Consider the following 24,197-nt stretch of genomic DNA (forward strand, 5'->3'; position numbering starts at 1 on the left):
TCGTCACGTGTTCCAGTCCTCGGATCCTCACCCCACCCACAGCTCTGCCAATGCCCCTTGACCCCAACCTGCAGCCCCTCCCATTATACCAGTCCTGGGATCCTCACCCCACCCACAGCTCTGTCAATGCCCCTCCACCCCAACCTGCAGCCCCCCTGCTATTCTAGTCCTGGGATCCTCACCCGATCCACAGCTCTGTCAATGCCCCTCCACCCCAACCCGCAGCCCCCCTGCAATTCCAGCCCCAAGTCCCCAGCCATACCCCACCCTGCTTTGCTAATGCCCCCCACTCCCAGTCTGGGCAACTGGCAAAGGGCGGGCCAGGGTTTCAGGAAGCCATACAGGAAGCAGGGCCTTGCCAAAGGCCGCTTGGCAATTAGCAGACCTGGCGACTTGGAGGGTTGGACCTTGGTGCAGAGCCCGAGGCAGTGGTGGGTACGGCAGCCACCCGGGCGAGAGCTCAGTGGCTGCTACGAAAGAGAAAGTTAAACCCGACAGCATCAGCCTGGGAGGAGGAGAGGCCAGGCCTGGCCAGAGATCCCTGCAGCCCCAGCCAGGCATTACCTTTCCCTGGGGACGGGTCGCTGCTGTCCTGGAGGGAAGGGGTGGAGAAGCTGCTCTCCTTGGCAGGGCTGTCCTCCAGGATCTCCTCGGGGCACAAGTACACCTCGATGGGGCCATTGGTGCTCTTCAGATGGAGCTGCACGTTCTCCTGCCCGGAGAGGGGAGGGGTCAGCGGGAGACTAGCCCAGCAGGATCCATCACACAGGAGGTCCCCTTTCCCACTCCTCCCTGCACAGAGCCAGCAGCTTGGCCAGCAGAAGGGGCGTCCCAGCCCCCCTGCAGCAGGGATGACTCAGCAGGGCCTTGCCCTCAAGGGCGGGTGGAGGAGAAGCAAAGACAAGTGCATGGGAAACAGAGCTCCCAGCCCCGTCCCGTGAGCCCTAAAGTCACCTCAAGACGGGATGCAGAGATAAAGTTTCTTGACACCTTAAATGACTGCTTCTTGGAGCGGCTAGTCCTGGAACCCACCACAGGAGAGGCAATTCTTGATTTAGTCCTAAATGGAGCCTAAGATCAAATCCAGGAGATGAATACAGCTGGACCGCTTGGTAATAGTGACCATAATATAATTAAATTTAACATCCCTGTGGCGGGGAAAACACCACAGCAGCCCAACACTGTAGCATTTAATTTCAGAAAGGGGGACTACAGAAAAATGAGGAGGTTAGTTAAACATAAATTAAAAGGTACAGCGCCAAAAGTGAAATCCCTGCAAGTTGCGTGGAAACTTTTAAAAGACACCATAATAGAGGCACTACTTAAATGTATATCCCAAATTAAAAAAACATAGTAAGAAAACCACAAAAGAGCCACCGTGGCTAAACAACAAAGTAAAAGAAGCAGTGAGAGGCAAAAAAGCATCCTTTAAAACATGGAAGATAAATCCTAGTGAGGAAAATAGAAAGGAGCATAAACTCTGGCAAATGAAGTGTAAAAATACAATTAGGAAGGCCAAAAAATAATTTAAAGAACAGTTAGCCAAAGACTCAAAAAGTAATAGCAAATTTTTTTAATACGTCAGAAGCAGGAAGCCTGCTAAACAACCAGTGGGGCCACTGGACAATCGAGATGCTAGAGGAGCACTCAAGGACGATAAGGCCATTGCGGAGAAACTAAATGAATTCTTTGCATTGGTCTTCACGGCTGAGGATGTGAGGGAGATACCCAAACCCGAGCCGTTCTCATTAGGTGACAAATCTGAGGAGCTGTCCCAGATTGAGGTGTCATTAGAGGAGGTTTTGGAATAAACTGATAAACTAAACAGTAATAATCAGGAACAGATGGGATTCACCCAAGGAACTCAAATGTGAAATTGCAGAACTACTAACTGCAGTCTGTGACCTATCATTTAAATCAGCTTCTGTACCAGATGACTGGAGAATAGCTAATGTGATGCCAATTTTTAAAAAGGGCTCTAGAGGTGATCCTGGCAATTACAGGCCAGTAAACCTGACTTCAGTACCAGGTAAACTGGTTGAAACTATAGTACAGAATAAAATTGTCAGACACATAGATAAACGTAATTTGTTGGGGGAAGAGTCAACATGGTTTTTGTAAGGGGAAAATCAACCTCACCAATCTACTAAAATTCTTTGAGGGAGTCAACAAGTATGTGAACAAGGGGGATCCAGTGGATACAGTGTACTTACATTTTCAGAAAGCCTTTGATAAGGTCCCTCACCAAAGGCTCTTAAACAAGGTAAGCTGTCATGGGATAGCTCAGGGGTTTGAGTACTGGCCTGCTAAACCCAGGGTTGAGAGTTCAATCCTTGAGGGGGGCCATTTAGGGATCTGGGGCAAAAATCTGTCTGGGGATTGGTCCCCCTTTGAGCAGGGGGTTGGCCTAGATGACCTCCTGAGGTCTCTTCCAACCCTGATATTCTACGACAGTGGTCCCCAACCTTTTCCGTAGGGCGGGCGCTGGACAGCTAGCCGCCGAGGACCGTGGCTGCCAGACAAGCAGCCGCCGAAATGCCACTGTGAAGCAGCAGAGTCAAGAGGCGTCGCTGCCAAAATTCAGCAGGATTTCGGCAGTAGCGCTTGTTGGCGTTGCCACTTCTCAGCGGCATTCCAGCAGCCAGTAGGCGGGTGCACATGGATGCCCCAGCGGGCACCGCGTTGGGGACCCCTGTTCTATGATAACAGGGAAGGTTCTCTCATGGATCGGTAACTGGTTAAAAGATAGGAACCAAAGGGTAGGAATAAATGGTCTGTTTTCGGAATGGAGAGAGGTAAACAGTTGTGCCCCCCAGGGGTCTGTTCTGTAACTAGTCCTATTCCACATACAGGATTCATTAATGATTTGGAAAAAGGGGTAAACAGTGAGGTGGCAAAATTTGCAGATGATACAAAACTACTCAAGATAATTAAGTCCCCGGCAGACAGCGAAGAGTTACAAAAGGATCTCTCAGAACTGGGTGACTGAGCAACAAAATGGCAAACGAAATTCACTGTTGATAAATGCAAAGTAATGCACACTGGAAAACATATTCCTAACTATATACATATAAAATAATAGGGTCTAAATTAGCTGCTACCACTCAAGAGAGAGATCTTGGAGTCATTGTGGATAGTTCTCTGAAAACATCCACTCAATGCGCAGCGGCATCAAAAAAGCCAAGAAAATGTTGGGAATCATTAGATAATAAGACAGAAAATATCATATTACGTCTATATAAATCCATGGTGCGGCCACAACTTGAATACTGCGTGCAGATGTGGACGCCCCATCTCAAAAAAGATCTATTGGACTTGGAAAAGGTTCAGAAAAGGCCAACAAAAATTATTCGGGGGATGGAACGGCTTCCGAATGAGGAGAGATTAATAAGACCTGGGACTTTTCAGCTTGGAAAAGAGACGACTAAGGGGGGATATGATAGAGGTCTATAAAATCACGACTGATGTGGAGAAAGTAAATAAGGAAGTGTCATTTACTCCTACTCATAACACAAGAATGAGGGGTCACCCAATGAAGTTATCAGGCAGCAGGTTACAAACAAACAAAAGGACATATTTCTTCACACAGCGCACAATCAACCTGAGGAACTCTATGCCAGAGGATGTTGTGAAGGCCAAGACTATAACAGGGTTCAAAAAAGAACTAGATAAGTCCATGGAGGATAGGTCCATCAATGGCTATTAGCCAGGATGGGCAGGGATGGTGTCCCTAGCCAGAAGCTGGGAGTGGGCAACAGGGGATGGATCACTTGATGACTATTTGTTCATTCCCTCTGGGGAACCTGGCATTGGCCACTGTTGGAAGACAGGATACTGGGCTAGGTGGACCTTTGGTCTGACCCAGTCTGGCCATTCTTATGTTCTCCCTGACAAGCAGCCACTTCTAGCCCCTCTGGACACCTATGCTAAGGGGCAGCTGAGTCAAGGCTGGCCCCCAGCCCCATCGGACATTCTTAGAATTCAGTGGTCCTGGGGCTAATGCACCGGGGTAGGACTCAGGAGATCTAGGGTCAACTCCCAGACACTGATTTCCTGTGTGATCTCAGGGAAGTTGCTGTATCTCGCTGGGCCTCAGTTTCCACATACATAAAATAGGGATAGTTGCCCTTTCTATCTAGGCTCCTCTAGTCTCACACAATGGGGTACAGAGCTCAGCTGGGGTCTCTGCTGCTGAGCAGGAGGGTGGGTTTTCCCTGCACGCAGAGCCCTTCTCCGGCGCACTCACCTCATTGAGGTCCGGTACTTCCAGCTTGGTTTCTGGGGGGGCCTTGACCGCTATCACCGTCTGCTCCTGGAAGTTGCTGATGGCACGGATGTCCTGGTAGGTGACATATGCTAACGTAGGGGGTGGAATTAAGGAAATATCGACCACAGACAATCTTCTCAGCCCACAAATGACAACAGAGTCGGATCTCTGCAGGCCTCACGTGCCGGACTCTCCCCAGTTCCCTCCAAAACCAGGCGGGTTCCCACCCCAGCCCACGAAGGCATCCTCCCTGCCAAGCACAGATTAGAAACCTCTTCTTCCATCCTGAGAGGGACACAGGACTACATGCCTCTCCCCACGATGAGGCCTGGACCACCACGCTCACTACTTCCACTCCCCCCACCCCCGAGGGCAGGCAGCAAGGCATTGTGGCATATGGAGCTGAACACCCCTGCCCGAGTGCACAGGCTGGTGCCAGGCCATAATCCCATGGCTCCAAGAATGCCACTGGCCCCCTGTTTGTCACTGAGCCAACCCCAGAGTCCTGGGCCTGTGAGGACTGGCATGTGGCCATCTCCATGTCTGCTCTGACCCCCCAGGGGCAGCACAGCTGGGAAAGGCCCTGGATAAGACAGCTGCTGGAGGTAAAGCTTTCTTGGCTGCAGAACCCAAGCCGTGGGGCTCACTGGCAGAGGAGAGGAGACAGAATTCAAGCCAAACTGTGCTCAGACAGGAAAGCAAGGCCCACCGGGAGCAGGCGCTTTCCCCAGACTGCTCTGAAACAGAGCTCACATGCTGGCCTGTCAAAACTCAGCCCCTATCCAGGGCGAGGTGTAGGGGGGGCTGGGAGGAGGGCACAGCTTTATCAACAATGATGCAGGAGTTCAGCCCAAGTCTTTTCCCCAGGTTGGGCTGCTCCTCAGCTCCTCCCTCCGGGCTGCTCAGCCCTTACCCTAGATCCTCCCTCAGACCCAATATCCCTCTGAAGGTCATTTTCAGACTGGGTTGGCTCATGATGCAGAGACACCCTGCAATCCCCTTTCTCCATAACCCTTTGCCTCCCCGTGAAGGATATCTCTGGTTAGTCTCATCCTCTGTCAGGTGCTTCAGCTGGAGGGTGCAGTCCTGGATGCGCTCGTCCAACGTTCTCTCGGTCTTGGCCAGCTCCACCAGCTCTTGGCGCAGGGACTGCTGCTTCACTGTCACGGAGGTATCCTCAAAAATTCCTGTGCCCCTGGGAAGACAAGCAGAGCCGGCCACTGAGGATCAGTGGAAAGCAGCGCACTGCGGGGGGAAGGCGAGAGCATCACCCCCCTCAGCAGGGACAGCACAAGGTCTCCTATGAGGGAGCATGTTGCTTTCAAAAGACGTGCAGCTGTGAGCGCTCTGCGAAGCAGCACCGTAAATACATGCAGCTGAACGGCTCTGTGAAAGGAAACAAGCAAGGCTAGAGATCGGCCTGAAAGCAGAGCCCCCCAAGCCAGGATTTTAGAACCGTTCAAAGACAGAGCCACGCTGAGGGGCGCTTGAGCCGATCTCTGCAAAATGGATTTGGTGACAGCTGCTTCCAACTGTGTTCATTCCATCGTAAAATAACCTGGCACATGTACCCCACTCGCTGCCAGCAAGGCTGGGAACATAGGAATCTCCATTGGATGAGATCCCGTACTCCTGCCAGCTCACCACACGTCTCTGACAACAGCCAGCAGCTGACGCAGCAGCGCACGGGCAAGAATCCTGCGGTGGACAACTACAGAGTGGCCTGCCACAGGGGAAGCGTCCCCTAACCCCAGGCTTGTGCCCTGAAGCATCAGGTTTTTAACAGCCAGTGGCCTTGGATCCTGCTTTTGAATCCTGCTGAGTGTGATCTTGTAGTGGGGGGTTCCACAGGTTACCTTATGGATCATGTAAAAGTATCACTGTATCCTCCTTTGGGGTAGTATGGGGAGGGGGCAAGTGAGGCAAGAACAAGACCCTTGTGCTTAATGTGTGATAAGAGTCCAAACTCTGTTCTGTTCTACTGTCTGTTCCAAGCTGGGGTGGGAGCAGGACTGACAAGCTATTTCAGGACCGTTCAGCCAGACAGCTCCAGTGGGGTCGGGTCACATCATTGGAAGAGCTACGTTCTGGTCTTGCCTATGGTGCTGGGTTTAAACTCGGTTCTCGTGGAGGCCCTTCCCATCCAGACTCACGGGCCAAACCGTGTTAGAAACCAGCTGAGTTGGGACCATGTTTGACCCTGGATCTTAACTCAGGCTCCTTCCTGTGCTGGCTTGGGGACAAAGACCCAGATCCCTCCAAGCCCCCAGAATGGACACAGGGAAGGTCACTCCACCCCCAGACAAGACTCTGCACTTAAACAAACAAAGCGCTTCAGAGCTGATGGTCCCAGCATAGCCGGTCCCAGCCCCGGAGCCCAGATCTCTGCCCCCTCTGTCTCCTCCACACAAAGCCCCTTACATCCACTGGATGTTGTTCTTGGATTTCTTCCGGATGAGTTGAATCCCCTCCAGCACGTTAGTGATGTCGTAGATCCGGCGCTTCTGCACCTCCAGCACCTCGGCCGCCCGGTTCAGGTCCAGCACCCCGTCCTCCGACTCGCTCAGCAGGTGGATGAACTTCTTGGTCAGCAGCCCCAGGGAGGTGTCGTACCGCGTCTTCTCCCCGGGGGACTTGGGGGCTGTCGTGGGTGGGGAGAGAGGAGACGGGTCAGGTGGGCTGAGCAGGGGAGAGGAGCTGAGAAAAGTCACAATGCCGCCCAGAGAACGGGCCAGGCTGATTCAACAGCTGCTGGCTAGCGGCATGCAGGGTCCCCCCACGGGTGAGTGCAGCCAGCAATGGGTTTCAACAGCCTAGCGCAGAGGGGGGCTGGGTCCCTCCCCTTTAGCTCAAGCAGCGGAGGCTCGTGCTTTCAGTGCTGACGGGCCTGGGTTCAAACCCACAGCGAGTCCAAGCAGGGTCAGTTACAGGTGCTCCTATACCTATGGCAGCACTAAGCCGGGCGGGGGCATACTGGAAGCAGATGCTCATGGATGCCTGTTCGCTCCACGCCTGTCCTTCCCCACAGGAGGATGGCACAGACTGGTCCTAACTACAACACACACTCGGCTGCCTGAAGGCCACATGGCAGCCCCATCCCTGTGTGGAATATCCCAGCGTCACTACATGGCGCTTTCATGGGGACAAACGTCTCCAGGACCCTGCTGCTCCGGACAGAAGAGCCGCGGGGCAATGCAGGTCCTTTGCACGGGAGCCCCCAACCCAGGCGTACATCTCCCCTCCCTCACATCCCGCCAGCTCAGCACCACTTACTCCTGGGGCTGGGGATTCGAGTGATTGTCCTGCCCTTCCCCTTGGGCGTCCGGAACTCTGGGATGCCTGGCTGGCCGGTCCCTTCCAGATCCAGCTTCCTTTTGGCCTGATGGGCAGGAGAGAGAATCCCAGTTAGCTCAACAGGAGCACCCACGACCCCACTTTGCCCTCTGGAGGCCCACACAGCACCCACGACCAAGGCCCAGCGTCATCTCATCTACCCGCCTTTGATCCCCTTCTGGCCTTGGAACCTAGGGCTGTGAGCTCTCTGGGGCAGGGAGCCTTTGTACAACGAGGCCCTGAGCTTGGCTGGCGCTACAGTAAGGCAAATAAATAAAACCGGAACCAGAACTCGGACCCAGTCGACAGCAGGGGTTTGCCGCAGCCCTGGGTGCCCAGTGCTTGTGTCGGCCTCTAGCGTATGGAGCCTGGCTCCACACAGGTGGAAGCTGCACCTGTGCAAATCACAGCTTGGAGCAGGGCTGTCCTGGCTACATCAGGGGATTGCATCAGTGCAGCAGCACCGGGGGTGGCGGGGGAGGGCGAGGCTCAAATCCCCAAGGAGCAGTTACCCCACCGGGTCAGATCCCTACAGCCCCCTTCCCCCTCCCACCAGGAACTCCATCATGGCCCAGCCTCTCTGCAGAGGGCAATTTGAACAACAGGGGCCTGATCCTGCCAGGTCCTTGGCACCGGCAGCCAGGATACGGGGAGCAGGAGCTGCCTCTGAGGCCAGATTGGGAGGGACATTAAGCCAGTTGCCAGTGCAGAAGCCTGGAGGGGCACATGTACTTGGAAGGAGACGGCCTAGCCTTCCTTCACTCCCACCCCCGGATGGGGGGCTGATTAGAACAGACCCATTCAACACAACAGGATCCAGCTCCAGGTTGGGATAGTCCCAGGAACAGGAGTCCACATTGTATTTTAATGCTTTCTGGCAGTGCCAGCCCAGAACCCCGCCGGATCTCCCGCTTAACCCAACACACGCAGTCAGCAGCCTCCAGCCCTGCGGTGATGGCGCCAGCAGGGGGAGCTGTGCTGAGCCACCACCCCCACTGCCCCCCATGAACCAGGAGCTCATCACCAGGCTCCGAGCTGGGCAAAGCCTGGCGCTTTGGGGCCCTGGCACAAACCCAGCACACGCAGCCCTCTGGGAGTTACCATGGATGGCTGCTCCGCTGCCTATGGGGCATTCGCTGCTGGGTCACAGTCCCACACACTGAAGCCCAGGCGTCCATGTCACCGAGCCTCCATCAGGACGGGGCCCCGCTGCTGGCGGATGCAGAGAACAGACAGGCCTGGTCTCTAGCTCTCAGGGCAGGGCTGAGGGGCCGCGTGCACTGATCTGAGCCCGCCCGCTGCTCCATGCCCAGAGGCCTTTCCCGGGCGCCGAGCGTGCTATCAGAGAGCCCAGCCACAGGAAAGCACTTGCGTGAGACGTGTCCGGTTACAACAGCGGATTCTGGGAACAGGCAGCAGCTCAGCCCCGGGTGGGGGCAGAGGGGCTCGGCAGGGGGCATCGCCCTGTCCCACGAGGAGCTTGGGGCTCGTCCTGAACCCTTTCAATTGCACAACAAAAGGGGCGAGCGACCCCCGGCGGGTTGGGAAGGGGAAGCAGCACGTGGCAAGGCCAGGCGGCCGGCTCCCAGCAGCTGCCAGATCGCTTCCTGCCCACTTCCTGAGCGGCACTGCAGGCTGGCTTGGGAGCTGCCTGCCATTTCCCACAAGTGCTTCCCTTTTGGCACCAGCTCCTCCAGGCCGGGTTGCAGACCCTTGGAGCTGTATTGTCGGGCACCGCACCAAGCCAGAAAGGAGGAAGATGGGGAGAGCTCCCTCACGCTGAAGGCCAGACAGCAGCTGGCACAGTTTCTCCCAGGGAAGGCCAGGGCCAGGCTAGCACTTGCCAGGATATGGACACCATGCAATCAAGGCGGCAGGGAGTGTTCTTGGGCAGGGCTCCCGTGCTGCCAGCTGGCGAAGGGACCAGATGCTGTGATCCGCCATCCACACCTTCATCCCCTGGCGGTGTGTCCCTGCGAGGATGCTACAACATACCCAGCGCACTGAAGCTAGAGGTTGACAGGAGCATGTCACATTAGCCCTCCAGCAACTCAACCAGCTCCCCATTCATTGCCAGGCCTGGTCCTCAAAGACAGCCTCACCGTCCGTGAGCCCCCGTGTTAGCCAGGGGAAACTCAACCAGGAGAGCCCCACTGTGTCTCTTGGGCCTTCCAGCCCCACACTGTGAAACGCCTTGCGTGAGATCACACCAACGCTGCTCAGTCATATCTGGAACCACACACCAGCGACCCTCCCACCAGGAACGGCCGCAGAGGAGTGTAAGAAGCAAGAAACAGACAACACGGGATAGCTCAGTGGTTTGTGCATTGGCCTGCTAAACCCGGGGTTGTGAGGTCAATCCTTGAGGGGGCCATTTAAGGATCTGGGGCAAAAAAAAAAATAATTGGAGATTGGTCCTGCTTTGAGCAGCAGGTTGGACTAGATACCGCCTGAGGTCCCTTCTAACCCTGAGATTCTATAACACCCTACCTCATCACCCCCCAAAACACACTTCTCTCTCCCCTCTCAGTGATCACACACACCTGCAATAGGTGAAATCCCAGCTTTGAGCAAAGCTCTGCTGGCTTCTTTATCCTCTAGGAACTATTTGCTCCCAGAGCAGCATCTTCCATACACAGTGCATCTTTTCCCCTCCCCCAAAACTCTACAGAGAGAAACAACTAGAGACCAACCAAGCGAGGGCTCTTTGGGTCTGGATCGTGACTAGTCTTAGGCTCCGGGGTAGGTGTTGAAGCTGGGTGTGGGTCAGACCATGCTGATATCAGCCATCAGAGAAATGTCCCCGGCTTATCTGAGCCAGGATACAAGGCTCCGTTCAAGTTTTGGATCAGTAACGAAAATATCCAGTGGCAAGTTCTGATCAGGGAATTGGTAGCCAAGCCCTGCCGGAAACGCTGAAGGTTCAGCCCAGCTCAGATAGATGCTGAGGGAGAGGGAAGTGAAGCCGCACCAGAGAGAGATTTGTCGAGACAAGATCTGAGAGGTGAAGGCAGGAGGCTGCTCCAGAGGGCAGGAGCTGCAGAGAAGGCTCTTGAACCTGGGGGGCAAGACAGTGTGACGGGCTCATGAAGAAGGCTGGCGCCAGACAAGGTGAGGAAACAGAGATGAGTAGAGGCAGGAACAGCACATGAAGTCTGCTGGATCGAGCCCACACTGGGGAAGGTCCCAATCCCCAAAAACAGCAGTTGAGCGGTTAACAGAACCATAGCACGGGAGTGTTGGAGCAGCCGATCAGAAAGCCATGGGAAGAGGGATCGCCCAGAATCAGAGCACGCTGGCAGCAATCCTCACCCTGTGAATGCCCATCCCCTCTTTTCTGCACCAGCTGCACTCACGCTAGTCGGCTCTACCTCGGTCCCTTCATGCCTCTAGTAGCTGAGCGCCTTCTAGTCATGCATTAAGCAACATAACATCAGTGACGGGTGGTTCACCCTCTCCCTGGGGAGGGCTGCACGTGGAGTGTTCTTGCCAGGCTGTCTTTTTGGGGCAGGAGGTGGGGGGAAAGCTGTTCTACGTCCATGCGGCTCAGCCATTATATCAGAGAAGGCAGGTCAAAGACATGGGTCCAGCCCTTGGCGTGGAAGGCAGGGTGGTCTGGGACGCTCCTTCGTTCCTGCGGGCGATGCTTCCGCAGCCGAGCCCCGACCCCCGGGCAAGCGCTACCCACAGAAGCCCCTGGCAGCCGAATGGTTAAACCCAAGAACATGGGAAACACCTGCCAGAGTAATAACACCACAAGCACATCTGCTGCGCCAGGCTGCCCCCCATTTAGGCCTGGAAACCAGAGACATCAGTGGGGGCTGGGGGGAGGGGGGGGATCTTCTTGGTTTCTCCCCCTCCCCTCTGCCCACAGGCGTCTGTTGGCAACAAATTAGTTAGAAAGGGCCAGCAACAGGTGGCTGTGACAGTGCATGGCCGGCGTGGCCAGGCAGGGAGCGGCTCTCAGCAGCCTCCTGTGCTGATGCACCAGAGGTCAGCGAGGAGGATTTGGGGAGCCAGCCTGGGGCTCAATTTTCACTGGGGCCCCCCCCCTCGCGTCTCCCGCACCCCAAGATGCCTCCTTAAAGTCCGTCACCGCTGCAGAGCTACCAGTGCACTGATAGCATCACAGTCCCCTGTGATAGGCCACGGGCCACGCCCTCCCCCAGGCCACCCCACAGCGCCCTCCTCTGGGCGTTCGGCTGCAGAAGAGGCTCGGGAGCTCAGGATGCGGCTCCACAGCAGGTTTCCAAATTATATGGGGAGGGGCCCATGTCAGGAACTCTCAAGGTAGGTAAATTCCCTACCTCCCTGTCTCGACACACTTCCCCTGCGCTAAGGATACCGGCTGGGACCCTGCCTCGCCCCTACCCCCAGAAAGGGAGAGCAAAGTTGGTTCTGGGACCAGCCTGGGAAAAGCACAGGGTACACCCAGATGGTAACCCCCAGCTCGTATCTTGCACGGCTCATCAATAGATCTCAAAGCACTTTACAAAGGAGATCAGCATCACTAGCACCATTTTACAGATGGGGAAACTGAGGCACAGAGCAGGAAAAAGTGACTTGCCCAAGGTCACCCCGCAAACCAGTGGCAAAGCTGGAAATAGACCCAAGGACTCTCATATCCCAGTTTGGGGTCCTAGCCACTCAGCCACACTGCAAAGAGGCTCCCAGATGAGATGTGATGGGAGGAGCTCAGAATCCGCTTCTGCACCTACCCAACGCCTTTGGGGGGTGCTGTGCTGCTGGAAAGGGGCCCACCCTTTGGCTGAGGTACTGGGTACCAGCAAAGATTCTCTGGCCGGGGGCCCTGCCCAAATCCACACTCCAGGAACGATGTTCCTCCTCCTTAGCCCCTCTCCCTACATTCTGCTGCCTGACCAGCCCTGTTACATGGCTGTCACATTCCACCCCAGAAGTGGCTGCATTTCAGCACTGGGTGAAGCCCTCCATGGTGGACACTGCAACACACAGAGCATTTGGGGGTCTGCCAGGTCCGAGGGTACGACTGAACTGGGAGATACAAGCTGGGCTGGGAGCTATCGCCCAGCTCCTGAAAGGCTTTGAAAGGCAGGCGGCTCCAGTCCAGGAAGAACAGGAGCAGATGCTTTTCTCTGCTAGTGAGCACGTCCCCAGGTCTCTGGCTCAAGCGTGCACCCCACCCACCCTGCCGTGCAGAGAGCCAGCATGCGGGGAGCGCTGCTTCTTTCTGAACGGCAGGGAAGGGGACAAAGAAGAGGCGGATTTGCAGTCCCTGCTGTCTCACATTTGGGGGCAGGCGATCGGGGCACATTGGGGTTTACATGCCTTCCATTCAGCATGCGGGGGGGGGGTTTCGCACACTCCCTGCCAACGCTTGCGTTGGTGTCGGAGGGCGACAGCCATCCACTCCCTTTCCCAGGCCAAGCACGTGGTAACTGAGGGATGCTTGAGAGGCCCCGGGATTGTGGAGATGGCGGGAAAGGACAAAGGGAAGCCCAGGGCAAATCTCCTGCCAGCTGCTGGCCTGGCCCGGAGCTGGCACAGTCTCCCCTTCCCCAGCAGGGGCAGGATTAGCCACACAGCAGCTGGCTAGCCCAGCCGCAGGGGAGAGCTCAGACTCCTACCCAGCCAGGGCCCAGAGGGTGGGGAGCAGCTAGGCTGGGGCTCCGGGGTGGGGGCAGCAGCAGCAGCAGGGTGGACACTGGAAGAGTCAAAAAGAGAAAAGCCCAAGGACTCCGTTGTGCCCTGTAGGACTTCAGCCCCCGTCTGCCCCAAACACTGCGTCTGCTCAGCAGCCTGGCTTCCAGGCCACAGGAATTTGGGAGGAGAAGGGGGATGGAGAGGATCCCTGGGGAAACTCTCTCAACCCACCCCTGTATTTCTGCTGAGGGGCATTTAACAATTATAATACCCAGCTCTTCTCTAGATCCCCAAGTGCTTTACCAAAGGAGGCAGCGTCACTCTCCCCATTTCACAGATGGGGAAACCGAGGCCCTGGTTGATGACGTGACTTGCCCAAGGTTACCCAGCAGGCCAGTGGCAGAGCTGGGGAAAGAAGCCAGGTCCCATGAATCCCAGTCCAGTGCTCTAGGCACTAGGCCACACTGCTCTGAAGAGAAGCCAGCCTAGGAAACCTGCATCCTTCAACTCCTCTCAGCCCGGCTGCTCCTTGCCAGCTTCATGCGGGGGGGCATCATTACAAGCCGCAGAGCCCCACGCAGCTGAGGGCGGGGAATGTCACAGCCTGGCAGAAGCGGCTAGAAGGCTGCAAGGATGGGATGCAGGTGGATGGGCGCCTGCCACACCGTGGCCCACAAGCAAGGGGAGGGGAGGAGACAGGGAAACCCCTCTAAAGGCAGCTTCTGTACCCTTTGCAGCCCCGGCACCTTTGCCCTTCATTTCTGGGGGCGCTTGGTCTCAGCAGCACAGGGCTGGGCTCGCCAGGCCTGTCTGGGCAGCTCCGAGGCCTGCCCTCACCCCACACCCTCGCACCGCAGGGCGTGGGAACCCTGCCTCTGGGTTATCACAGAGTCCCACAGCCCGCAGCTCCAGAACACACACCCTCTACGCACACACCGGGGAGGGAAAGCTGGCAGCGAGCCTGTGCATGAAGGAGAAGACCGAATCACCTCTTCCAATCCCTCCCCTGCCCCCTCGGCTTCCTGGAAATCCAGGGAGGGTTCCCCCTGCATGCTGCAGCCTTCCATCCCACCCCCCTGGAGGGGTCAGCAGAGGCATTCACCGGAAAAGCCACCTCCAGTGGCCTTGCTCAGCTCTTTCCTCCAGGGGAAAAGCAGCAGCTGCACCTGGGCAAATGATGGAGGCAAAAGAGACAGTTGCAATGAAATGAAAGACAAGCCAAATACACCTGTGCCAGAGGTGAGATGCGAGTTCAGACCCTCCCTGCCCAGGGAGCAAGGGCTAGAAGGGACGAAAACAGCCCACTCGGGAGGGGCCATCAGAACTGCCAGAGCAGGACAGACAGCAGCAGCACTGCCAGGCCCACGGGGCATGTCGGGGCATCCAGCTGTGACCCAAGAGGAAGGACTGTGGTAGAAGCAGGGTGACAATAACTGAGGGCTGGCGAAAGGCCCTAGCTGGGCAGCCCTGGAGGCTGCGGCACAAGATCATAAGGTGCTGCCCAGTCTCTGGTTTGGCCTGGGCTACGCAGTTTCTTGGCCCACCTGGGCTCTGCTCCCAGAGGCTGGGCACAGCAGGGCTCTGCCTAGACAAGGCAGGCTTTGCCCATTGTGGGTGGGGCACGGTTGATGCGCTGGGTGTTGATCAGCTCGGACGCAGGCCTGACAGGTACCATGAACCTCCCTTCTTGCTGGGAGCAGATCCACAACTGGTGTCTCTGGCCCACAGAAAAGTTTCCTCCCAGACTCCACTCCTGGGGCAGCAACTGACAGCAGTCAGCTGCATGCAAGAGTGACTTGAACTCGCTGCTCTGTCCTGGCTCCAGCTGCCAGGGATCCTGCCTTCGGCTTTCTGCTCCAGCAAGGTGGGGAAGGGGGTTTAGGGGCAGCAGAAGCTTGCCCAGAATTCTAGCATCTGCGGCAGCCCCAGGTAAAGAGGATCAGCTGACAAATCTGGGCTAGCACAGCACGGTTGGGATTTCCCATTCCCCGAGACGTACACCCACACCCCGCGCTCATTCACCACGACTCTCCAGCAATCACACCCGCTCCTCTGGCCCTGCCCGTGAGTCACGGAGACATCCTGGAAGAGAAGTCAGAGCCTTTCCTGGAGCAGCACCCGGGAGCCTGATGCCACTCACCCCCAGCCGTGTTTAAAGTCCTCAGAACAAAACCAGCTTTATGCTCCCCGCCCCGCCAAGGGGCAAAGCTTGGCTCAAGCCCAAGGGATGGAGCCCCAGTGGCCAAGGCTTAAAAATCCTCCCTCCATGCAACAAGGGGGAAAAAGTTCCCAGCTGAATATTCAAACCCCTGCCCCCAAGGACACCCCCAACCCCATTGCACAGTCAGAAGCCCAGTTCCGTGCCCCACCATGGAGCCTGGCTCTAGGGGCCAGGCAAGAAGGGGGGTCGCGCCCCTGCCCCCCATCAAATTAGCTGAACATGACAGAAAAGCCCCATTAGGACACAGGCCAAGTCTGAAGCCACATTAGCCGGCCAAGCGAACACCGATGCCAACCCCTCCCTTAAAAAACAGGCGGCGAAAGCCCCAGTGAGAGACTGTGACCTACCTAACCCTAACCCCAACCCCAGCACAAGGCTGCAGTGTCCTGGGCTGGGGAGATCCTGGTGTTTAGAGCCTTCCCGGCACCCATCAGCATCAGCCCCAGGACGCAGACAGTGCTACGTAAGATTAAAGGAGACCCAGACAGAGGGGTCTTTAGCAGGTGCCCCCAAGCCCAGGGAGGCTGGAAGGGAGGGAATACAGCCCTGTGCTGGCTTTACCCTTTATATAAGCCCAGTTTAGGCAAAACCAAGGCTCTCTCTCCTGACCTCTGATCTTGACTTTGCAAAGAGGACCTGTAAAGTGAGATCAGACCACTGCTTTTCTGGTCTGGTCTCCTGAGTCCACCAGTGACAGATCCCACAGAGCAGGACAGGACTCCCTCCCTCCTCACCCACTCCTGGCTTGTGTGTGTCTTGCTGGATATTGAGTGGGGAGAAAGTACACCTTTCTGAGCCCTCCAGTCATCAGTTTACACCACGAAACACAAGACTGCATTACCCTTCTCTTGGGGCCTGCACAGCTGTAGGATTCCTGCCCATTGGACATGCCGACCACCCTAAAAATCCTGCCACAATACTTGATTTCAAGGCCTCCTCCTGAAGCAGTGAGTTCCACAAGTCGGCGGCGTGTAGTATCGCCTTGTATCTCAGGTGACATACAAGTCTGAAACACACTGGGCCATTAGCACCCATCCTGCAGGGCTGTACCAACCCACCAGAGTCCCCGATGGGACCCTAACGGGTTCAGCCATGGAAGTAAAGCCAATGAAGAGAGCACCTCCTTCCCCCACCACCCCCAATTCAGCGTATGGAGTCATGGCCATAATATCACATGCTGGCCAAGCAATACACACTGGACCTAGCCAGCAACCTGGCAAACAGAAGCAGCTCTTTGCGAGGCACCGAGCTCAGCAAAGCTAGTGAAGCTGGAGACGTGACTGCAGCACACACAAGAGGCTCTCCATCTCCCCACACAACAGCCCATCTCCCACACCCAGAGGATCTCAAAGCATGTTATGAAATTTAATAAATTAAGCATTTTAAAGATGGGAAAAACCAAGGACTAGATCAAAGAGATCTGCTCTAGGTCACAAAGCCGGGAACAGTACCCAGCGATCCCTAGACCACCTGTGATTAATTTGCAAGCCTTCCCAATTGTCCTTGAGTAGCCCCTTCTGTTACAAGCCCCAGGAAGCACCCAGACCAGCACTTCAAATAGGCACTTATCCCCTGTGATGAACTGGGACTGTTCCTAATGTTTGCTCTGAACACTGTGTTGGTGCCTCAGTGTCCCCTAGGCAGTTCTTAAGTATCTGGCAGAGCAAAGGGCCAGTGCACCTAATGCCTGGCACTCTGTCTCCTAGCAACTGATGGCCTGGGCCCCTCCTCTGCAAAGTTGCAACTGCAAGGTGTTGGAGACAAAGGGATCAGGTGACCTCTGGCCCGGAAAAGGAGCTGAGCAGAGAAGAGGGGCTGGAGGGGGTAGTTAGTCTGGAGCTGCCTGGGGACTAGGAGTGAAGTGCAGACCTAGGGGTCTGGCTCACTGCCCCCCAGAATGGACCGAGGGGTCTGGTTCGCTGTACCTACAAGCTCTGTTTTAGACTCTGTTCCTGTCATCGAATAAACCTCTGTTTTGCTGGCTGAGAGTCACGTCTGACTGCAAAGTGGGGGTGACACGACCTGCCTGGTAGGTATTTACAGGTGTGGCACTTAACAGGTCATGTTCCAATCCCTTGGCCAATTGGAGAAAGCACGAGCAACCTTATAGGAGGAAATCCATAGGGCTGTGCACCTACCCACCACCCCGCACGCTCATCCCACCAATCGCCCTTTGTACAAAGAACAAAGTTGGTCAGGCATTTCAAATTCAAATCCAAACAGCTTCTCCTATGGACTCTGCACTCCCAGGCTTCTGAATCAGCCGTCTCAAGAGCGGCCTGGGACAAACCACTAGATTCGGGGAGCCACAGAGAAAAGTCAAGACAAGAATTAATAGGCAAAAGGGAAGCTACACTGCAATTCCTTTGAGGTCAGTGCTTCCAAACCTACAAGAATCCCATTCTGATAGCACACAGGTCTGGAAGGACACGTGAAACAAGAATGAGGAGGAAAAAAAAAAGTTGTGAAACAAACATGCAGAGAGGCACAGATGCATCTGTTTCACGAATACGTCCTGACCTTCTTCAAGAGTCTTTGTGCTGAACAGGAACCAAACTCATCCTAAAAATCTCTGAATCCGCTTGCCTGCCTCCATCTTGGAGTTCAAAGGCAGATTGTTGCAAGGAGTCATACACCACGTGCTCTCATCGAGCTCCTGTAAGGGAGGGAGGTGCTACACACGAGTGATGGAGGCAGAGAGAGATTAAAGCACGGGTGGGCAAACTTTTTGGCCCGAGGGCCACATCAGGGTTATGCAACTGTATGGAGGGCCAGATAGAGAAGGCTGTGCCCTCCCCAAACAGCCTGGCCCCTGCCCCCTCCCACTTCCTGCCCCCTGACCGTCCCCCTCAGAACTCCCAACCCATCCAACCCCCCCTCTCCGTATCCCCTGACTGCCCCCTACCAGGACCTCCGCTCCCTATCCAACCCCCCTGCTCCCTGTCCCTTGACTGCCCCAATCCATATCCACCCCTCGCTCCCTGACAGCCCCACCAGGACTCCCACCCCGAATCCAACTGCCCTCTGCTCCTCATCCCCTGACCACCCCCTCCTGGGAGACCCCACCCCCAGCTGCCCCCCCAGGATCTCACCCCCTTATCCAACCCCCCTTGCTCCCTATCCCGACTGCCCTCCTGACCCCTAGCCACATCCCTGCCCTCTGACAGGCCCCCCAGGACTCCCACTCCCAACCCTCCCTGTTCCCAATCCCCTGACCACCTACCCTAGAACCCCCCACTCTCTTAGCCAACCGCACGCCCACCCTGGTCCTCACCAGCAGCAGGGGCTCACAGCTGCGACACCCGGCCAGAGCCAGCTGCACTCCCCATGCTACCCAGAGGGAGTGGTGGGCCAGAGCGTGGCCGCGGAGTAGGGGCCGAGGCCTGGGCTCCCCGGCCAGGAGCTCAGGGGCCGGGCAGGACGGACCTACAGGCCGGATATGGCCCGCAGGCCGTAGTTTGCCCACATCTGGGCTAAAGGAATGTCGACACTTCGAGCTGGGGGTGAGATTCCCAGCTCAAGGAGGAATACCTGCGCGAGCTCTGATCAAGCTGGTGTGCTAAAAACGTAGCGTAGCAGCCGGAAGGGCTGGCAGCTCAGAGCATGCGCCCAGCATCCTGGACGGGATCACACCTTGGGCAGCTTGCTGCCTACACTGCTGCAGCTACACGGTTTGTAGCCAGGGCCGGCTCTAGCAATTTCGCCGCCCCAAGCACAGCGGCACGCCATGGGGGGCGCTCTGCCACTCACCTGTCCCGTGGCTCCGGTAGACCTCCCGCAGGCATTTCTGCGGATGGTTCGATGGTCCTGCGGCTCCGGTGGAGCTGCCACAGGCGTGTCTGCGGCAGGTCCACCGGAGCCGCCTGCCGCCCTCCCAGCAACTGGCAGAGCGCCCCCCACAGCGTGCCGCCCCAAGCACGCGCTTGGCGCGCTGTGGCCTGGAGCCGGCCCTGTTTGTAGCGCACAGGCTCCGGCAGGGTTAGCGTGGGAACCACCCCATTCCTTGAGTGATATGCCCAGAGGGACACAGGGAACCAGGGCCAAGTCAGAGACTGAACCAAAAAGTATCCGAACTTGCAGGCTAGCATCATACCCACTGGACCAGCCCTCCTCCTCTTCCTGCTGCCAAGAAACAAAATCCAAGTGCTGGCTGCCCTGCACGGCACCCTCAGGTTTGGCTAGAAACATGATAAGCTTGCACATGGGAGACCCATTCAGGATTCCCCCAGGGATCGGAGCAAGGTAGAGGGGACTAGATCCTGATCTTGCAAAAGGGGACGTTTTAGCGAGGACTCCGTCACCACAAAATTGACATGGCAGCAAGGAACGAGAAGGCAGGCGGGAGGGATTCTGCACCGATTGGCCAGGCAGCCTGATGCCCCAGAGGCAAATGCCCCTTTTGGAGATGCTCACGGGTCAATGTGAGGGAGAAAGCCCAAGAAGACCTTTTTTCCTCCTCCTGCTTCTACAGCCAGGAGACACCCCCTTCCCCAGGCCAGATAGCTGCACTGCAAGGCCGAGACCCCAAGGAAGGGGGGATTTAAAGCATGGAAAAAACAGCAGAGGGGGGGAAGCAAGAGACCTTTGGGAACAGTGGGGTCCCACCAAGGGGGAGGGAAATAAATGCACAAGGGATGCAGAGCGTCAAACCCTCTTGCTCTGCTTAGATTTCCATGCAGATTGTCCACCCACCAGTTCATTGTCTAGTGTTTCTTCTCTAAAATAGAGGTGTTAACCATTAGAAAGCCAGCACCTTCCACGGTGCCAGACAAAGGACTCCTTAGGAGGCTGTCTACAGGGCAGGGGGTGGGGAAAGGGCATAACAGCCGATTTAGGGCTTTAGCACTAACAGTCTGTCTTAGATCATTCCAGGGCCCAATCTCTCTCTTTCATAGCACTGTGACCTCACTGCAAGGCAGCTATGGCTGATTAGCCAGGGATGTCATGGGACGTTTCGACGGGTTCCAAGCATGCTTTAACTAACAGGAGGCACTGTAGTCCAGTGGTCAGAGCAGCCAGTCAGCCTGTAGGGGGTCACTTCCCACCTCTGCCACTGACTCACAACATGATCTAGGGCCAAGTCACTTACCCTCTCTGTACCCCGGCTCCTGCCCATCTGTCAAGAGGGACAAGAGCCCAGGGCTTACGTGACTATTGTGGGTCTTCATCACTGGGAGTTGGTAAAAAGCTTTAAAATCCTCAGGTGAACGGGGGGGGGGGCGCGGAGGGGGGTTCTGGAAGGAAAATTTGTTCTTTAGGCCACTGTCATGCACGCAGTTTGGTGTGGGTAGACCCTGCACCTGCATGGAGCCCTGTTGACCCACATAGGTTTCAGGATCAGGCCCTTGGGGGGGAGGGCTGTAAAACTACCTCTGCGAAGGCTACGCTCTGCCTTCAGCCCGGGGAAGGGTTTTAGCAGCCTGGGTCTCTCTCGCTGCACACAACAGCTCTCGAAGCTACACGCGGCATCGGGGTAGACATTTCACGTTAAGCTCACGTTAACACAGGCAGCGAAGACAACGAGACAGGTGGCACTGGAGCCCGCTGGGGCCTGCAGGCATGGGGGCTGTGCAGAGAATGGATCCTGAGCCAGATCAGCACCCACTGCCTGAGCAGAGAAGGAAAGTTATGGATCCAGTGGAGAAAGGGAAACCAAGAGACACGCTCGCAGGCTGCCTTCAGAGAGGAACGTGGCAGAACCCGCACCTGTCAGGAGGCATCAGCAGCCACAGGAGAAGCTGCAGCAGCCTGAGGTTCTCCCCAGCCTTCGGGAGAACACAGACAGGCACTGAGAGGGAATCGCTCCCCGGCCTGCTTCAGGAGCAGCAGTTACACGCCAGCCCTCTCTGCCAATTAGCACGGCTGGCAAAGGCCTGCAACAGACACTCGGCAGGGGCCTGCAGAAGGGGAGGCAAAGCTGGTGAAAACTGCCTGCCCTACCCAGTGTCTGAGCTCTGCTTTCAGAGCCTGGGGAGCACAGCTCCTGGAGGAAGTGAATGATAAACCAGCAGGGCCAGGATCCCACAGACACTCAACGCCCTTGACTCTTCCCAGTTCAGCCAGGACCAAAGACACTCAGCGCCCCTCAGATCTGGCCCTGAGCAATGGCAGCGCGTCCTCCAGAGCTTTCCCTACTTCTGGTTTACAGTGCAATCCACGCCGCCCCGTGATGGTCATATATAGCTCCACTCATCACAGGGGGCACAAGCACTTTAAATTCCTACAGGCCATACCGCATCAGACCAGAGGTCCAAAGTCCAATATCCTGACTCTGACAGAGGCCAATATCACACGCTTCAAAAGAGCAAACGGTAACCCCTTTCCTCCACCACATCATCCCCCCATGATGGAGAAGTAAGACGAGTCTCTAGGCCTTGTTTGTACATCCCCATGTGACTCGCGGAGGCAATGTGGTCAAGTGAGGACTTGGGTTCCATTCCCAGCTTTGCTGACTGTGCAACTTCAAACAAGTCGCATCATCGCTCCGTGCCTCAGTTTCTCTCTGTGAAATGGGTATAATAATATTTCTCACACACACACACTCTTACAAAGTGCTTTAAGATCTATAGGTGAAGAACACGAGTTACTAAGGTTGGATTTGCCCTTTAGACTGATTTTGAACCTAGCATGGCAGTAGCAGGGCACCAGGAAACTCAGCCATTCCTCTCTCCACGTGTCTTCCTTGTCCAGTTAATGTCCAAATCCTTGCAGTCCCTCTCATGCAGATTTCCTAAGCCGTCATATTTCAGGGCATCCCTGCTATTAAAATATCGAATCCTATTCAAATTCAGTCTCCCCACACACACAAAAAAGAAAGTTACACCCCACTACTGATTTCACCTCACTCCAATCCTAGGCTCCGCTCTTGTCTCCGCAGAGTCCTGTTGAACTCAGAGGAGTTCTGTACAGGGCTCCACCAGCCAGCCGCAGAACGAGGGCACTGCCCTGAAGCGAGCTCACCTCCACTGAAGTCAATGGAAAGACACTCACTTGTGTCAGGGCTGATTTTGGGTCAGAGCCTAGGGAACAGCTGGCAAAGGGCACTCTGCAGGAAGCCGGGTGGTGTAGGATTCATTTCCTTAATGCAAGAGATTTTCTATGGCCTCGGCTCTCAGGGCTGGAGTTTCTGATGGGCAGTAACAGCTATTTGCAAGAACAGAAAAGAGGAAGAAGAGCAGCTTTTCGTGGGGGGTAAACTGGAGTGGAAAGGAAGTTGAGAAACACATGAGCCGCTGTGCTGGGACTTATGGTCTAGTACCAAGCCATTAACATTTTGCACATTAAAGACATCCCAATCCTCAGTACACTAGCTAGTGTTTGCTTTTAATAATGTCACCCAACACAGTGGCATCAGAGCACCTTGCAAGGAAGAGATTATTGAATCACACATTTCGCCTGGGTTCAGACTCTGCTACATCCAAGTGACACCAGGCCCAACACACAGCAGGTTTGAAAAGGGCAGACAGACAAGGGGGGGTGGGAAAGCACAAGGGTGCACAGGGGTCAGACACTTTACCGGCAGCCTTCCTGCAGAGGCAGATCGGATGGTTTTGATTTCGGGTCCATGAGGGGTAGCGTAGAGACAGCTGCCCCTGGATGCGGGGGCAGTAGCCACACTCTGAGGGTACAGCTTCGTGAAATAGCTGGCCGGGATGGAGTGCATCTGAGGGCTGCTGAGGCTGGAAGTCACCAGGTCTGCAGAGCTCATCACAGGCATGACTTTCTTTTGCTGCTGCTGCTGCTGGGGAAGGCAGGCAATGGAGCAGCCCCCCCTTTCTGGGGCTGAAGACACTCCCTTGACTCTCAGCATTGTTCAGCCATTTAAAACAGGGCGTAGCATGCAGGATCAGTGAATGGCCCCCAGTTTCCAGTCTGAGGCTGTCTTGGGGGAAAAAATCAAGCCGGATTTTTTGCTATAATGCATTGGGGGAGGAAAAGGCTAACGCAGCCCCAGAATAAAAAATGACTGTTTCCTTTCACTCTCCTCACTCAGGAAGAAAGCTCCAGCCCCCTCCTTTCTTCGTAGAAGATCCTGTAGCTGATCGGCCCGAATTTGCAGCTGGCTGTTTTGCTACAAACACACAATTCAAAGATACTGGTTGTCTCCAGGGGACCGGGGCTTTGCAGCGCTCAAATGCCCGTTCACTGACCCAAGCCTCAGCCTGCAGGAGCTCGGTAACGTGCAGGTTACTGCAGGGGCTGGTGACTTTCAGCTCCCACAGTGGGAATCGACTCCCACCCAAGCGTGCTGCATTTTTAAAAAGTGAATAATAAAATCACCCCCCTAAATCTCTGCTTTGGCGGCTGCTCCTCCTCCCGAGGCCCCCAGCGCGGGGGGGGTGAGCAGCATCAAGCCAGGGGGAGCTGCGCCCCCCGCCCGGGCCCTGGATCCGCCCGAGGCCCCGCCACCGCCTGGCATGGAACGGCTCCCCCTGCTCGGCTGCCTCCCGGCGGGGCTGCAGCGAGCCGGGGCCGGGATGGGGCCGGATTGGAGCGGGGGCGATGGCTGCGGAGCGGCCCCGGTTCTTTCTCTTTCCCTTTCTCCCGCGGCTCCGCTCGCTCCTCGGCTTTTTTTTTTTTTTTTTTTTTAAGCGCCAAACTACGTGCCGCGAAATTCGGATCTCCCGCGGAAAAGCCCGCGTCCTGATTGGTCGCTGCAACGCGGGGCGGGGCCCCGCCCACCGGATTCGATACATTCGGGCGAGGAAAGAGGCGGGGCGGGCGGCTCTTAAAGGGGCCGCGCACGGCTCGCGC

General features: G+C 56.0%; 2 protein-coding genes across 3 annotated transcripts in view; both read right to left on the reverse strand.

Annotated features, from left to right (window-relative positions):
* The window catches only part of E2F2 (E2F transcription factor 2), a 28,819-nt gene extending 5,486 nt beyond the window's left edge, over nucleotides 1-23,333 (reverse strand). The window contains exons 1-6 of one of the 2 annotated variants that reach the window (XM_032802869.2): nucleotides 8,702-8,904; nucleotides 7,541-7,646; nucleotides 6,689-6,908; nucleotides 5,304-5,462; nucleotides 4,247-4,361; nucleotides 565-712 (exon numbers count right to left, since the gene is read on the reverse strand). In XM_032802869.2, coding sequence (XP_032658760.1) covers nucleotides 565-712; nucleotides 4,247-4,361; nucleotides 5,304-5,462; nucleotides 6,689-6,908; nucleotides 7,541-7,646; nucleotides 8,702-8,704 — 751 coding nt within the window. In that variant the 5' untranslated portion in view covers nucleotides 8,705-8,904. Of the gene's footprint in view, nucleotides 1-564; nucleotides 713-4,246; nucleotides 4,362-5,303; nucleotides 5,463-6,688; nucleotides 6,909-7,540; nucleotides 7,647-8,701; nucleotides 8,905-22,959 lie in introns of those variants that run through there. The other variant, XM_032802868.2, reaches the window with a different exon arrangement.
* Nucleotides 1-24,197, reverse strand: part of YTHDF2 (YTH N6-methyladenosine RNA binding protein F2) — a 276,572-nt gene that overhangs the window by 1,344 nt on the left and 251,031 nt on the right. The window lies entirely within an intron of this gene.

Source organism: Chelonoidis abingdonii, chromosome 25 (genome assembly GCF_003597395.2).
Source record: "Chelonoidis abingdonii isolate Lonesome George chromosome 25, CheloAbing_2.0, whole genome shotgun sequence".
NCBI lineage: Eukaryota > Metazoa > Chordata > Testudines > Testudinidae > Chelonoidis > Chelonoidis abingdonii.